At 39.4% G+C, this 12,330-nt stretch overlaps 2 protein-coding genes across 8 annotated transcripts in view; one reads left to right on the forward strand and one right to left on the reverse strand.

Annotated features, from left to right (window-relative positions):
• The window catches only part of FAM184B (family with sequence similarity 184 member B), a 39,073-nt gene extending 30,491 nt beyond the window's left edge, over positions 1 to 8,582 (forward strand). For 2 of the 7 annotated variants that reach the window (XM_085059268.1, XM_085059274.1), the window contains 6 exons: positions 214 to 398; positions 3,552 to 3,599; positions 5,004 to 5,121; positions 5,302 to 5,406; positions 6,078 to 6,283; positions 7,822 to 8,582. In XM_085059268.1, the coding sequence (XP_084915394.1) occupies positions 214 to 398; positions 3,552 to 3,599; positions 5,004 to 5,121; positions 5,302 to 5,406; positions 6,078 to 6,283; positions 7,822 to 7,912 (753 nt within the window). In that variant the 3' untranslated portion in view covers positions 7,913 to 8,582. Of the gene's footprint in view, positions 1 to 213; positions 399 to 3,452; positions 3,600 to 5,003; positions 5,122 to 5,301; positions 6,284 to 7,821 lie in introns of those variants that run through there. The other 5 variants (XM_085059275.1, XM_085059269.1, XM_085059271.1 and 2 more) reach the window with 5 other exon arrangements.
• Positions 8,583 to 10,023: 1,441 nt separating this feature from the next.
• MED28 (mediator complex subunit 28) lies at positions 10,024 to 12,096 on the reverse strand. The gene is made up of 4 exons (XM_085059276.1): positions 11,916 to 12,096; positions 11,770 to 11,836; positions 10,800 to 10,912; positions 10,024 to 10,351 (listed from the first exon to the last, which is right to left on the reverse strand). The coding sequence occupies exons 1-4, from the start codon at positions 12,063 to 12,065 to the stop codon at positions 10,154 to 10,156; spliced, it is 528 nt and encodes a 175-aa protein (XP_084915402.1). The 5' UTR covers positions 12,066 to 12,096; the 3' UTR covers positions 10,024 to 10,153.
• Positions 12,097 to 12,330: the final 234 nt, after the last annotated feature.

Here is a 12,330-nt window from a genome sequence, read left to right on the forward strand (position 1 = left end):
TGCTGATGCCTATCAGCTGATGCTTGTCACCATCTCAAGTGTCAGCCCTGAGTCCACTGTCAATTTTAATCACAGATTTTGTTTTGCACATATGTAGCATGGCACATATAATTGAAAAATCAAATCACAAAAATTCAATGCACATAGTTCCAGCAAGATGTTAACATTGAAAAGTAAGAGGCTGTAAATAACTAAACGTGGACTTTTTCTTAGGAAGGAAGTAGCCAAAGCCAGATCAGATCTCTTCATGATGAACTGGGAAAATGTCAGAGTGAAATTTCTGAACTCAAGAAAGAAAATTTACTTTTGAAAGACACAATGGAGCTACTCAGTGCTGAGTTGGAGTCACAGAAGCAAGAAGCTGCACAGTTTCAGGACAGAGATAAACAGCATAGAAGGTTTGCCTTGAATTCACACTTGACAGTGCTATCTAAAGATTTAACAATAATGCCTGCATGAGTGGTGTTCCAAGTGTAATGCATGTCAGAATATTTCCTAAGGTACTAATTTTAGAAACTAGGAATTTTTCAAAAGCAGTAGTTAATTTCACTTTTCCTTCCAGCCATAATAGATGCATTTGAGCTCATTAGATGTCACAGAAAAATACGTCTAGTGTATCCCCACAGGAGTGACCTGAGAAAATCTGCATAATGTCAGCCTTTGAAAGGCACTGGAAGACATAAATCCCAAACTTACTAAAGAACTATTAAAAAAATATAAAAGTCTCTGAAATAAATATCAGGTTTTTATACATACTCTTTGTAGCTGAAACCAATGGACTGTTAACTCTGAAGAACACCATATGCACCCTGTAAGAGTTTGCTTTGGCTGTAGCAGCCAGCTTTCCACAGGGGAAGTAAGGGCAATGGCAGTAGACACTGACAGTGCCTCTGGGCTGATGGTGAGCCTGGTGCGGTGAGATGCTGTCAGGGCACAGGAAGGGCCAGGTGATTTGTAGTCTTGGCTGTCTTGTAGAAGGTGGATCATGTCTTGGTGTAGCCACAGGCTCAACACATGTGGTGCAAATGGGTTTTCCCAATTGTGTACAGAAAAGGTGCAGAATCCCAGGATCAATTAGGTTGGAAAAGACCTCTGAGATCATTGAGTCCAACCAATGACCAATCCCACCGTGCCAACTAGACCATGGCACTGGGTGCCACATCCAGTCTTTCCTTAAATACCTCTGACCAGCCCATTCCAATGTCTAATCACCCTTCCTTTGGAGAAATCCTTCCTAATACCCAACCTAAACTTCCCCTGGTGCAGCTTGCAAAGGAGACAAGACTGGGTTCACTGCCCACTGCATTTGTATGGCTGTTGAATCCTTTGAAATTTCTGGATGAACATGCTCAACACATTCTCTGCAAAGAGACTGAGGGATCTGGTGCATGGTACCTTTCAATTCATTTTTGCAATGGTGCAGAATGTATGCCCCTAACTACACAAGCTGTATATATAAAAGGATTTCTGAAGAGTGTGCCCTTAAAGGAATCTTTAAAATTATGGCCCATATAGTCTAGAGAAAAGCACTCGGTGGATAGAATGTCTCTTTGCAGACTGTCAGAGTAGCCAGAGTAATTCTATTCCTGTCTACCAGTCAGTAGATATTTAAAGAATGAGAAACTTTTTTTTTTTTTGCCATTGCACTCTTTGGAGAGTTACTTCAAAGTGAATTTCATTTCAAGCTTTTGAAGCAAGATCAACAGAGAGAATTGCAAACCAGAGAGTTTCATCAATGCCCTCCAGCTACCTTGAAGGAATTTAGAGCCTCTGTTCATGAAGAGAAGAATTATTCACGTGTCAGCAATGAGGTCTAAAAGGCCTCAAATGCTAAGGCTGCTGGGCTGAAGGATTTTCTTTACAGGCAATAAATTGTGTAGCTCTACTGCAGTAAGCATTTGAGAAGGAAGCATTAATGGAAATTATGTAATGAGAAATCCTTCAAATAACTGGAGTTAGGACCAAAGCACTGGAGTGGACCTAGGCACCTGATACATGCTGCTCTGAAATTAACCCATGGAAGACCTGGAACCTTAACTTGTGGCTCTTGTTTTGCTTTTGCAGCACTCATAATTTGTAAAGGAATAGTTAAATTGGTGCATAAGAATAACTGCTATTTTTACTTTTAACGATAGTGACCCTGTCTTATGCCACATAGTTTCTTTTCTGATTTGAAAGCTGATAATGGCTTGTTATTTGCATGTGAATTTTTTTTTATAACAAGTTAGTTAAAATTACTAGTTCTACTCTTGCTAAGTAATTGAAACCAGTAATCTGATTGAAGTAATAATTCCCATTTTGATTCTCTTGAATTGTGTTAAATCCACCTCCAGTTCAGAAAGCTTTTACAGGGATTAGGATGAGAGAAGACAAACGTGTTTTTATGGGAAGAGAGAACAAGTCCCAAAATGGCTGTTCTGAAGAAGAACATTTTACTCCTGAAGATTCATTTCAGGGATTCTACTCCCTTTTTTACCCATATTCTTCTGCTTCTTATGTTATGCTAAATGCCAAATCAGTCACATCCATGGCTGTGCTCTTAACCTCAAGGAGAGAAACCTTTTGGCCTTTTCTGAAGCCTTTCAAAAACAAGTGAAAGAGGCTTGGGAACACATTAAAAAGAAAATAGGGAGAAACAAAAGGTAAACTGAATATATTTTGTGAAAATTACAATTGTTAATATGCTGAGTTGAGCATCTGTATTTTAATCAGTAAACCATAGAACACGGGCTCTCCATTGAATTAATGAAAAAGTTTCTCCAAGGTTTAACAAAGCATTAGCAGACAAAAACTAAACTGTGATTCTTCAATAGATGTCTGTTGCTTTTGGGATTTGTATTAGAAAGCAATAGGCTAGAGGAAATGTTAGGCATTTTTTAGTTTTCAGTTTATGGTGTTAATCATATGGCAGTATCTTTCAAAATATGTTGTCTGAAAAAGATAAATGTTATAGTTAAAAGCATTGTAACAACATTTCTTCACTTTTTTTTTAAGTTTTAGGATGATGATAGGAAGTGTTAAATGTTTCTGGTGCCATGATGTGGTGAAATATATAATGAAAGCCTCATCTTAAAATCCCAGATATTTCAACATCATTTTGCTTAATACAAATAAGTTTCTATGGTACTTTCTCAAGTTTTATTATTAGGATTGATGTACAAACTAATCCTAGACAGAATATCAATAGCATCATTATACAGAATAGACCTTCCATTTCTTGAAGGGTGAAGCTCAAGTACTTTTTAAAATAATTTTTCTCTTCTTCAGTGTTAAGATTTTTTCTCAGATTGCTACCAAAATGTCAAATTAAAATCAGTAGGCAGGAGCCAGATCTTTGCCCTGTTAACTACCTTTGCAGTCAAGACAACACCTCAAAACCGCATGCTTTGATCAATGATAATAAACTAGTATTGAAACATGGGAATTCAGACATATTTTAATACCAATGAAAGGCTACTGGTAGAAGACCTCAATATCAAGCATAAAAAAGAACTGGACATACTGAAACAAGATCACCAGAAGGAAATTGAAAATATATTATCTGATTTCAGCAGCACTCAGGCACATCTCCAAGCAAAGATTTTCTCCTTAGAAACTGCGTAAGTAATTTAAATAAACTCTAGCTCATGCTGGCAATGAGTTCTGTTTGAATTTGTTATTCTTAATATGTACAATTTTTGTATTAATCATAAGTAAAATGTCATGAGGATTAAAATAGAAGTGTACAGGTATTGTCTTTGCAAGCCAAAAAGACCCAGATGCTTTGTAATAAATTTTGGATACTGTTTGATCCACAGTACTATACATGAAGTTTTACAAAGCTAAATTAAAAATTGTGTGTAGGCTCTAGAAGATTTATGAAATGCAAAATTATCTTTTTCACAGATAATACTAGATGCCTTGATCCATGATCTTGTACTTAATTTTGTTCAGCAGAGCAGCATTTTTGAGTAAAACTTAACCTCATCCTCGCTCCCTTGAATATTTTTTAGGACAAGCCCCCACTTTCCTGTGTAAACACACTTTACAGCCCCCTGTGGAGTTAATTAGTTATGTGGTGCTTCAGACTGTGCAGGAGAGACCCCTCAGAAATAATCCCAGTGACTATATATATCCCTTGTCCTTTTCACTTAACCCAACTGTGCAGCAGAGGTCCTTGCATGTAAGCAGGCCTCTAAACTTTAAACCTCTCAGATGTAAAGATTTATCTTTTTATTTAAGCTCTGAGATAGCTCTAAGATGATAAGAGTGGGGGGTGGTCCTCTCAAAAATGTTTACCCATACATAAAAATACACCCCCACAAAATGGTGGTTTGTATTCTGTAATACATTTCTCAGTATGTGTCCTGGTTAGGGCAGGTGAACTTCATAGCATTCAGTTTCTCAAGCAGCAAAATCCATGAAGTTGGCTGATAAAATAATGACTTGTGTTCTCATGGTCAATCAAATGTATGTTTCCACACCATATCTAAGAACATGTAATTAGCATTTGAATCTTTTCCCCCGATAAAGGAATTTAAAAAGCTGAACTCAGATTACAGGTTTTGACTTAGCAGGTTCACTAAAGCAGCATGTATATTCAAACCTCTCATCATGAAATTTACAGGAATTGAGTATTTCTGAGGATTCTAAAGTTGCTGGGTCAGAAAAGAGAACAAATAGATTGATACAGATATGTATAGATACTGTGACATAGATTTTTTTTTCTTTAGGAAACTAGACTAGCAACATGTGCAAGCTCATTACTATTTTACACAGGGGCTGCATTTTACGCTGGACAGGTGTTGTGGATTAACCCTGGCAATTTATTTTGGAACTCCAGAAAATGCTATACTTCTACATAAACCATGTACAGATGCCCATTTAAAAAAGTGCTGTTTTATCAGAAAGGCCTGGCTATGTCCCTGTATTTTAGCCTTGGAAGTCTGGGCAGAGTATAGCCCAAGTGCCTCTTGAACCTAATCTGAGGAAGTTTTTTCTGGTCTTCATTTTCTTTGGTACAGACTTAAAGAATTAGAAGAAAAGTCAAGGAAGTGGGAGTCCAGGTCTGAAGATACACACCTTATAAACTGTCTGCAAGACAAATTAAGTGAGAGAGAAGAGATTATCAAGCAGCTGGTGGTAAGATTGCCTTTTATATGTACATATGTATTTTAGAATCTGTTGGAAGTCTCTATTCAGTGTTTAACACATTGCTTCAGACCTGTTGTTTCTGTTCTGGAAAACCTTGACAAATGTATCTTTCCATACCAGCTTCCAACAAATACATGTTTCCATACACATAACTTTGTCTCCATTCAGGAAGGAAGAAAATGTCAGCATTCACTTTCAGCCAACACTGAATCTTACAGGAATCGGTCATTTTCTTTCAACCCTAAAACAGCATGCTTGACTCCCTCCGTGAAGGTAAGATGGGCAGTGCAGTTAAAATCACAAATTGTGATCATTTTTATTACTGTTTGAATCAGACAAGCAACCAGGACAATAAAAGTGCTATCAATTTCTTATTATAATGTTATTCAATAGAATTCTTTCCAGTAAGCCCGCCCACAGTCAGTTGCTGGGCATAAGAAAAATTCAGTAGAAGTATATATTCAGCATAGGTAACAGTTGTTTAAGCCAATATAAAACACTAGAACTCCGACATCAGTCTTCTACTGGGATAAGCATGGTCATTGCTGGCAGAGTTGGAAGTTGGTAACTGGGACATGGCATGCATCAAGGAAAATTATGCATCTGTTTGGGTTGCTTGGTATCTGCTCTTTGTCATGCCAGCCCCTCTGCATGATACTGCCTACAAAGAGCCATAGAAAGAAGAGAGGTCAAGCTGGTGGAAAGCACCTTGATGTGTCTAAAATCTCAGGGTCAAATACACAAGTTGTATTAATTGGATGACAAAATCCATGGATACTCACAGCATACCCTGAGAATTTATTTTAAAGGCCCATAGAAAAAGATAGAAACCTTCCCATTTGGGTGTTCCCCACAAGACATTTGGGAATGAGGTATTGTTGAAGTTTTATAGTATAAATTGTAAAGAATGTGTAAGTAATGAAGTTTTCTGTTACAACAAAAAGCAGCAGAAGAAAACGGTTGAGGTGCCCAGTCGTGTTGTCAGTGTTCCGAATTTGGCTTCCTACGCAAAGAGCTTTTTGAGCTGTGACTTGAGATCAAAAAGAAGTGCTCCTCAAATAACAAAATCTACAAGCTTAGACCGGAGTCCTGGCTGCCTCAGGGTGGGCTCTCCATCAGCACAGTCCTCAGACAGCAGTGCTGCCACCAGGTATTTGTCCATTTTGTATGACAATAAATGAATTAATATTTAGAATCTTGTAGGCAATTCAAACACATTAGACATTTGGAAATACACAACGATGTAAGGTTCCTACTGTGCAGTGAACTCTATGTGTTCAGTTTTCTGCAGACAGACACAGAATTTTACTGCAAAAGTAGGCTGTAATCCCTGCCCAGCAGAGTTTATGCTTGCAATCCCTCCTGGTAGAAAAAAAAAGCCAAACAAAGACAACCAAACCAACCAACAAAAAACAAAACAACAAAAAAACCCCAACAAAACAAACAGCAAAAAAAAAAACCCAAAAACAACAACAAACCAAAACCCAAACAAACCTTTAAAAAGGACTTGTAAGTATTTAAATAACACTGTAGTTAATTGTGAACGTGGCATCTATCAGTGGTTCTATTAAGGATGTGTCTTCTATCTTATTTATGCTGCCTCACCTTGCACTTGGCAGATCTAGATGGCATATTTTTATTTTAGGAGATATTTGAATGAATCTAGACTAATCATTTGGCAAAGGTTAGAGACTTAAGAACTGATTAGCAGATACTTTAATAAACTTCTTTGTTTTCCCTCTGAAGAGCTTAAATGCTTCAAAATTATGAGTTATTTAAACAATGTTTTATGACATGAACTCTCTTTTCAAGAAATAGTTAAAAATGTATGTAGCTAATATATGGTTAAAAAGTCCCCAAACCTTACCACTGTATTTCAGGACAAAATCCAGCCTTCTTTTCTGTCTCCTGGTGGAGATCAGTTATGCTGTAAATTATGTGCAAGAGAGTTCTTTCCTTGGGGGCAGATGGTGCTGACTACTGACAAAAACAACCTGGGATACAGGCTTGGATCCTGTTTGGCAATTCCCACATCTTAAAGATATAAACATGCTGTGTCATGCCAGATGGCTGCCAAGACAAATGGGATTTCTGTTTTAAAGGAAAACAAACACACAGGGAGAGTGAGGGTAGCTTGGTTGCTACACACTTAATTCTTTCAAATCAGTCAATCACAAGTCCTACTTGCTATCATATGTTTAAAAAAATCCTGAATGATGGGAAATCAAGGACTATGTAATAGGATTGATTATGAATGCCAGCTAGTGTTCAGATTAATCTTTCCGTTTCAAATGGAACTTTTACCCAACATTTTTAATGCATAAATTGTACTTCATATTTTAAGAGTGAATTGCAGCTGCCATTCTCTGATTTTCAAGACTTCATATTCTTTAAGCATCCTTTTGTTTTATTTTCTGGCATGTCAAGTTAAGAACTATGTTCAAGTATTTCTACATAGCTTTTCAGCTCTGCTTCATGCTTTTCTTCATGTTACCACCAGTGCTGCTAGTCCAGTTACCTGGCTGGCACAGATCCCACTAAAATTGTAGCTGGCACCTTTTGGCCTCATACATTCATGGGAGCACAGAACCATTCATAGGATCATGACTTCTTCTGGGAAAATTATTGCATATTAGTAAGATTGTGAGTTAGTAGATCAGTGATGGTAATGCTTATTTGTTTACACAGGACACATGGCAATGAACCACCACAAACCAAAGATGACCAAAAACAAGACCCTCAGCATCAAGAATGGTTTACTAAGTATTTTTCATTTTAAAGCAAACTATTTCCGTACTTCTCAGAATTACTATAAAAGTCATTCCTGTTTGCTTTTCAGGAATTATAATCCAGTAGATGATTTAAGGAAAGGAGTCAAAAATGAGTAATTTCTAAGTAAACAGTTAGGAATACCTGCACTCTCTTACATCTTAATAACTATGGAGTTATAAGGCATGAATTTCAGAAAAATGCATTTTTAACAACTTCTGTAAAAAATGAAGAAGGAGTCTGCATACTGTTATGTGAAAAGACTTTTTAATCAAGAGGCTATACTCCTCCACAATTTCATTAAATATGCAATTTGGACTCTGATACCTCCTGACAATTTGGCACCAGCTGAAAAAAGATCTTACTTCTGTACATTTATAGATTTGCTTCATCAGCTGTTTAAAGTAAGTTCTGCATATAATAATGTAATTTTAAAAGTTTTTCATGCTTTTTGTTAAATGAATCTTAAGCTGTACAGCATGTGGTACACCTTCAAAAATAGCATGTTTATAGCAGGCTGGTTTAGAAATAATTTCTGTTTTGCTTTATAAACTGTTTTGTATAGTCAGCATTGCTGTGTAATATTCCCATTGAATTTCAATATATGTATCAGCCTGATAAATTGGGATGATGTGTAAGTATGAACATTAAAGCTTGTACATTTTTGAAAAACATAGAAATTGGATAGAGTGCTATGTCTTGCTGAAGTGAGTCAGACTCATACACTGAGTTCCAGAGGAATGGCAACTACATGTACCTGTTATCTCAATAATAGTTTTGTGCCCACCTAAGTGCAAAATGGGGGAATGACTACATTTATCAGATCACGCTAACTCATTGCTGGGAGGAAAGAACCCACAAAGAAGTTTACTCTTGGGTAATTAAGCATGAAAGGCAGGAAAACGCACAACCAGGAGCCTGGTATTTAACACAGATGATAGTTCCTCTTCAATTGCTGTACAGTTTGAATCCCCATTTAATTTCAACCAGCAGGGCCCAGCTACCTAAAAAAAATTTCCATGTCCAGCCTAATCTCTTCTTACATGCAACAGCCAGCAAGAGCTGCACCAAGAGATGCAAACACTTCACAAAAAACAACCACTGCATCTCACAGGTGGAAGGAAGAGCAGAACACTTCTACCGGCGAGTATTTTTCATCCCAGTATTTGGGATTTTTTCCACGAGGAACTGCTTGGTTGGAAAAGTGACTCTGGCATTAGATTTTGCAAAAAGGCACTCTTCATACTTGTAATCAGAAAGAGATTAAATAGTGTACAGTAACACTGAAGGGTGCCTTGGTATCGGTGAGCATGGAAATGTACTGGACTGTTTTTGTTATTTTTCATTGACTCTGCCCCAAGAACACTAGAAATTTCAATACACAATTAGGCATTCTTATTTCTATGGTTACAACAAATAATTAGTTAAATCTGCCCCCCAAAAATTATGTATAGAAAAGTAGTTTTCCTGGTTATATGGATGAATTAAATTTGTTGCTCAGTAATACACAGACAGAACTCTTTTACCATTTCTACCTCTAAAATATTTTTGGCTATATTTAGCTTATTAAATAGAGCACTGCAATAGAAGCTAATTCTGTATAGTGGACAGTGCTGGTGACCCTACCTCCACAATAAGTGCTCTTTACTTTGGGGGTAGGTATTTTGTACCACCTCTACAGTAGCCTGAGAGACAGAACATCAGTAATATTAGCCCTGCATTACATATCCCACCTTTTTGTGTGCATTTTTCCATTTCAATTCATCCTGTAAGAACCAAATTTTTGTATATCCCAAGATACCTTCCACGAGGTGAGCCAAGTCTGATGGAGAATGACAAGTGACTTAAAAATAAAACAAAAAGTGATCTGACCTTCTTAGAGATGATTCTAAGGGTGTTCCTGCAGTGGTACTCATTGATAATTAACATTTAAATATTCCAGTAAAATCAAACACTAATATTTGCAAGTATTTTGATCGTACCAAAATGACAGAAGGGAATGCAAGGGCTACCCTCTCTAGAAGGAACAGGATGCATTCTGGGAGACACACTTCTACCAGAATGACCCTGAACAGCAACTCTGAATATTTTCCATTGAAACATAAAACCAATCCATACTCCTGCAATAAAAGAAAAAGAAGACAATTTATTTGGCTTGTTTTAACTATATTTGCAGTAGAAAGTACATTATACAAAAAGCATACAAAGAACACCATTGCTTTTAAAATATTGAGCTGTGTAAAACTGAAGATTATGTTTGCTTCATTGGAGCAGGAATATTCGCAGATGCTTGTTCCAGGTAAGCTAATGGACCTTGAGGCATTTCTGCAGGCTTTTTGTGCTGTACACTGATGTCTTCCAGGACTTGTTGCCAGTGTCTCAGCTTACTCAAATGCTTCTGAATTAATGCTTCTTTTCTCTGCAATTCATTTCTTAATTCTGAAACATCCTGTGAATGAAAAAGTAATGAATTAGTAAATAGACAGTATTCCTGAGAATAACAGCCTCACATAAGGAGCATGTAACTTTTTTAGACTTTGAATTTTCAAGCTGATCTTACAGTGGAAAAATGGAATAATGGAAAAGTGTCTAATGATACAAAGGGAAATCACTGTGAATGCACTAGTGCCGTTCACCAAGGTCATGTATTTCAGAGATCATCACTCCCAGCAAAATCTGACTAATTAGTTTGTCTCTTCCAATGAATTACCAGCTGTGTTCCAATACTCCACAGAGCAGCATCCAGCTTCTCCAGGTTCACGGGAGTATTATGGTAACAGTCAAGTTCTACCAACTCAAGGTACAGCATCATGTTAAGAAACCCAAAATTAATGTGAACAGGGTGATTAAGGTACATACCTTATCTGATGTAGCACAAGACAGGTAAATTAACATACCTCTTTAATTACTTGTTCTGGTTTCTGGACTGATAGCTGCAATCTTTTTTGTAGAAAAAAGCATTCAGTCTGTCTTGCAACATCCAGAAACTTTTGGATGCACTGATCAACACCTAGACATAGAACAATATTGAAAGAACAGATTAAAAAAAAAAGATTTCAGGCTAGTAATGGTAGTGGTCTAGTAAAACCACTTTTCACAGTACTTTCAATAATGAAAATCTTCAGAATATCTAAAATGACATATTTATAAAACCAGTATGTGCATTAAGTCTCTGTGTAAGATACTGCTTTGCAAACTTATAACTTCTTTTATAAGTGCAGGACAGCAACGCCTCCTCCCAGGTTTTATTATATTTCTGACAACGACAAGGAGTAATAAATAATCAACGGAACTTAGTTGAATAAAGAAAATATTTCTGCGTGCCTAAGCAACAAGCTCAGTGTAGGGTTCTAAAATATGCACATATTGAGGAGAATATTATGCCTTCATATTTTACACACTACTGTTTAGGCAGTAAAAGCTGTTCCATGCCAACACATGAACATCACCAAATATCCAGAAAGTTTTGAAAAGCATTTATGCCGATTTTGAAACGCCACTTCTTGAATAAAGCTCCAAATAATTTGCAGGGGCAAGTGCACTTCTAAGGAGTAGTCAAGGGCTGCTTTTCAAGCTCCTGTTCATACCATATTTATTCCGCCTCCACAGAGGTGCGTCACTCAAGCCCCGAAGCGAGCAGCCTGGCCTGGCCTTTCCCACCTCCTGGTACTGCTTCACACAGATCCGAATGCATCACATCACCTCCATGGGGTCTGCAACACGCATTTCGCTGCACGCAGTATAACCCCAGCCAGCCTCAGCAGGCAAGCGGCACACTCAGACCTTCCCACCGGACCATTGCCGGCTGGGTTTCTCTCCTGCCACAGCTCTGAGCAGCGTTCCGCCCCGCTCCTCCCCCGGGCTCACCGGTGCGGATCTCCTCCTGGTCCGTGCCGTTCACGTAGTCCTGGCTCACCAGCGAGGCGAAGCAGGCCTGCGGGAGAAGGAAGCACCGCGCTGAGCGCCTGCGGGGGCCCGGCATGGCAGCGCCCGCCCGCGGCCGCCCCCCTCACCTCGAAGGACGCTTCCAGCTCGTCCACCAGCGTGTTGTTGGGGTTGCGCGGCCCCGCGGGCGGCGGGATGAGGCCGGGCGGGCCGGGCGGCCCTGGCGGCGGCGGCCCCGGGGGCTGCGAGCTGAACATCCCGCCCAGCGCGCCTGCCATGGCGGCAGCCGCGGCCGCGCATGCGCCGGGGGGGGGCGGGTCTGGCAGCGCTCCACCCGCTGAGGGCAGCAGGGCCGGGCAGCCGGGCCGGCTGAGGGCGGCGGGCTGGGGCGGCCGGGCCGGCTGAGGGCAGGGGGCTCGGGGCTCGGGCAGCCGAGCCGGCTGAGGGCAGGGGGCTCGGGGCTCGGGCAGCCGGGCCGGCTGAGGGCAGGGGGCTCGGGGCTCGGGCAGCCGGGCCGGCTGAGGGCAGCGAGCTCGGGGCTCG

The sequence above is a fragment of the Lichenostomus cassidix genome, chromosome 4 (genome assembly GCF_008360975.1).
Source record: "Lichenostomus cassidix isolate B80296 chromosome 4, HeHo_3.0, whole genome shotgun sequence".
Classification (NCBI taxonomy): domain Eukaryota; kingdom Metazoa; phylum Chordata; class Aves; order Passeriformes; family Meliphagidae; genus Lichenostomus; species Lichenostomus cassidix.